Raw genomic sequence first — 3282 nt, forward strand, 5'->3', positions numbered from 1 at the left:
AAGGGATGACAGAAAAATAGCAGACCTCCTCTGTTATGGTGGTGTCACCCCACAGGAAGATGTCACCAAGCAGTAGTGATAGTGGTGACACATGTGCTGAAGGGAGAGGTTGGGCGCTGCCTAGCAGCTCTTCAAGTGCTGGGCAAAGCCCCAGCATTACAAGAATGGGGGACCAACATACATTCTTGCCCCCAAAATGTCACAAACACCTGCATGGCATTACCAAGGAGACTGACGTCGCGGAATATAATAAAGCAATTTCTTGCCATATTTCCTATAACCAAGATGGGGGGGGGGGGGGGGAATCCTACTGTATACATGAACTTGTTGAAAGGGGTAGAGGTGTGAGATATTACGCACATGACCTCACCTTGTTCTCTGAGCTGTATGCAGCTTGAGGTATCCAAGGAGATTTGCAATACTTGGTAACCAACTTCCTATGTTCTTTTAGATCATATGGGAACGTATTTATACTGTCCCAAAATTGTTTAGGGTTGGTGGTGGTGCTCCCCAAAGTCAGAAAAACATATATTGACAGTGGAGAAAAAAGAAGACTCTATTTTGAGGGGACTCATTACATATTTGACCAGAACATAAGGTGCCCACAGTTTCAGAAATTAAAATATAACCTTTATTGGTATGTGTTAAAATGACTTTTCAACTGTTAGGGGTTCTACTATGGGGAAAGAAAAACTGACAGACACAGACAAACACATAACATGTAACAAGTAGCAGTTCACTGAATTGAAAAGTTACTTAAGCAGTGTCGTTTTGCATTGCTTGTTTATAATTTGATCATACTTCAAAGGTCTTTATTGACCATTTTGGAAAAAAATTATTTGGTGGATAGATCCCGCTCAGTAATGCTCTCTCCCCGTGTGCATGTCTTTCACACTTGCTTAGAGTGAGCACACACATATACATGTCATCTATTGTGATTGCTGAATTTTTTTATGCATATATACACATTAGCATAAGTCACCTCTGCATATATAATTTTAGGTACCACTTTACTCGAATGGAGCACAAGATGCACATTGCTTAATAATTCCACCATAGAGAGCACTACTGAGCAGGATCTACCATCAAATACCTGGGTTCCATATTCTCCCAAATGGTCCATAAAGACCATTGAAGTCTGATCAAATTATAAACAAGCAATGCAAAACTACACTGCTTAAGAAACTTTTCAATTCACTTGGACAAGTGAACTGCTACTTCTTACATGTTATGTGTTTGTGTCTGTCAATTTTTCTTTCCCCATAGTAGAGCCCCTAACATTTGAAAAGCCATTTTAACACATACCAATAAAGGTTATATTTTAATTTCTGAAAACTGTGGGCACCTTACATGAACTTGTTACCAGACATTGTTCTTAATGTTCAGGGAATAATTATAGATACTAAATTTAAAAGATAAGCTTACAAAGTCCCATGGAGATTTTACGAAGGGAATTCAGTGTATATAGTTAATATTATCATAAATCTATATAAGATTATTCTAAATAGTCTTCAGAAGTCAAAGGAGACCTTAAATTCATGCAAAAAATAACCCTCCTATATAAAAATATAGATGGTTAACAATACAGAGCACAATATTTTATGCAAAGCAAATCAGAATGTTCTTCGTTTATACAATAGGAGATGGCTGAAAAACCTGTATGTTATATCAGACTACACTGTATACTGTGCAAGACATTGAACGTTATTATTATCAATTCATAAATAAATATTTTGGATCTATATCACATCACTGTCTTAGAATATGCTTGATGAAAATGACACCGGGATTATGGAAGTTTGGATAACAGGATTAGAAAACCTGGAAGAGACAAGAGTATATCTCTTTACATTTGTCCTAATAATATACATCACTATACTAACAGGCAATTTTCTGGTTATTTCTGTGGTTGCAACTCAAACTCATCTTCACTCTCCAATGTATCTTTTGCTCTGCAGTTTATCTTTATCAGAAATTATATTCACTACCAATTTTATCCCTGTATTATTGCAAGTGATATGGAGAGATGGAGCTGCTATGTATCTCACTGGCTGTCTGGCACAGTTTTACGTGTGTGGATCTTTAGGGGCAACAGAGTGCTTTATTTTTGCATCCATGTCATATGATCGTTATGTAGCTATTTGCAATCCACTGCATTATGTCTCTGTAATGAGTTTACAGTTCTGTGGGGAGCTGGTTCTGTGCTCATGGATGTGCGGTTTTGCTAGCATGCTAATAACACTAATACTGGTTTGTCAGTTGGATTTTTGTGGACCCAAAGTCATTGATCATTTTTTCTGTGACTTTGCTCCAGTAATAGAACTTTCTTGCTCAGACACAGATATAGTAAATGTTGAGTTTTTTATGTTCTCATCTTCAGTGACCCTTTTTCCGTTTGTGTTTGTTATAGGATCTTATGTTTCTATTATTCTTACTATACTTAAGATCACTTCATCCTCAGGTAGAAGTAAAACATTTTCCACATGCAGCTCCCACTTGACTGTTGTATCTACATATTATGGGACACTTGTTAGTGTCTATGTTTTACCATCACAATATTTTTCAAAAAAAGCTAACAAGATTTTATGTCTTATATACACAATGGTCACCCCTTTGCTAAACCCTGTAATTTATAGCATAAGGAATAGAGAGATCAAAAAAGGAATTCAGAAGCTTTTAGGAAAAGCATCAAACAGACAAGCACTTTGAGATAACAAAGGTCATCATTTTTTTTTCTTGATAAGATGGATAAAACTTCATCCAGATCCAATCTATAATCAACTACAGTATAATTTGCAACACGTATTTCTTACAGTACTTTTTATATGTAATTGCACAATGAATGGCTTAGCAAGGAACTTAAAGCTCTCTGTACTATGGGGGTAATTCAGAGTTGAGTGCTGCAGCAAATTTGTTAGCAGTTGGGCAAAACCATGGGGGTAATTCCAAGTTGATCGCCCAAGTTGATCGCAGCAGGAAATTTTTTTAGCAGTTGGGCAAAACCATGTGCACTGCAGGGGGGCAGATATAACATGTGCAGAGAGAGATAGATTTGGGTGTGGTGAGTTCAATCTGCAATCTAAATTGCAGTGTAAAAATAAAGCAGCCAGTATTAACCCTGCACAGAAATAAAATAACCCACCCAAATCTAACTCTCTCTGCAGATGTTATATCTGCCCCCCCTGCAGTGCACATGGGCCCTCATTCCGAGTCGTTCGCTCGGTATATTTCATCGCATCGCAGTGAAATTCCGCTTAGTACGCATGCGCAATATTCGCACTG

At 37.4% G+C, this 3282-nt stretch overlaps 1 protein-coding gene across 1 annotated transcript; it reads left to right on the plus strand.

The window, feature by feature from the left end:
• Positions 1-1764: 1764 nt before the first annotated feature.
• On the plus strand, positions 1765-2709 carry LOC134954591 (olfactory receptor 11L1-like). The gene has a single exon (XM_063938673.1). The coding sequence runs from the start codon at positions 1765-1767 to the stop codon at positions 2707-2709; it is 945 nt and encodes a 314-aa protein (XP_063794743.1).
• The last annotated feature ends 573 nt before the right edge of the window (positions 2710-3282 follow it).

This window comes from Pseudophryne corroboree, chromosome 1, assembly GCF_028390025.1.
Source record: "Pseudophryne corroboree isolate aPseCor3 chromosome 1, aPseCor3.hap2, whole genome shotgun sequence".
Classification (NCBI taxonomy): domain Eukaryota; kingdom Metazoa; phylum Chordata; class Amphibia; order Anura; family Myobatrachidae; genus Pseudophryne; species Pseudophryne corroboree.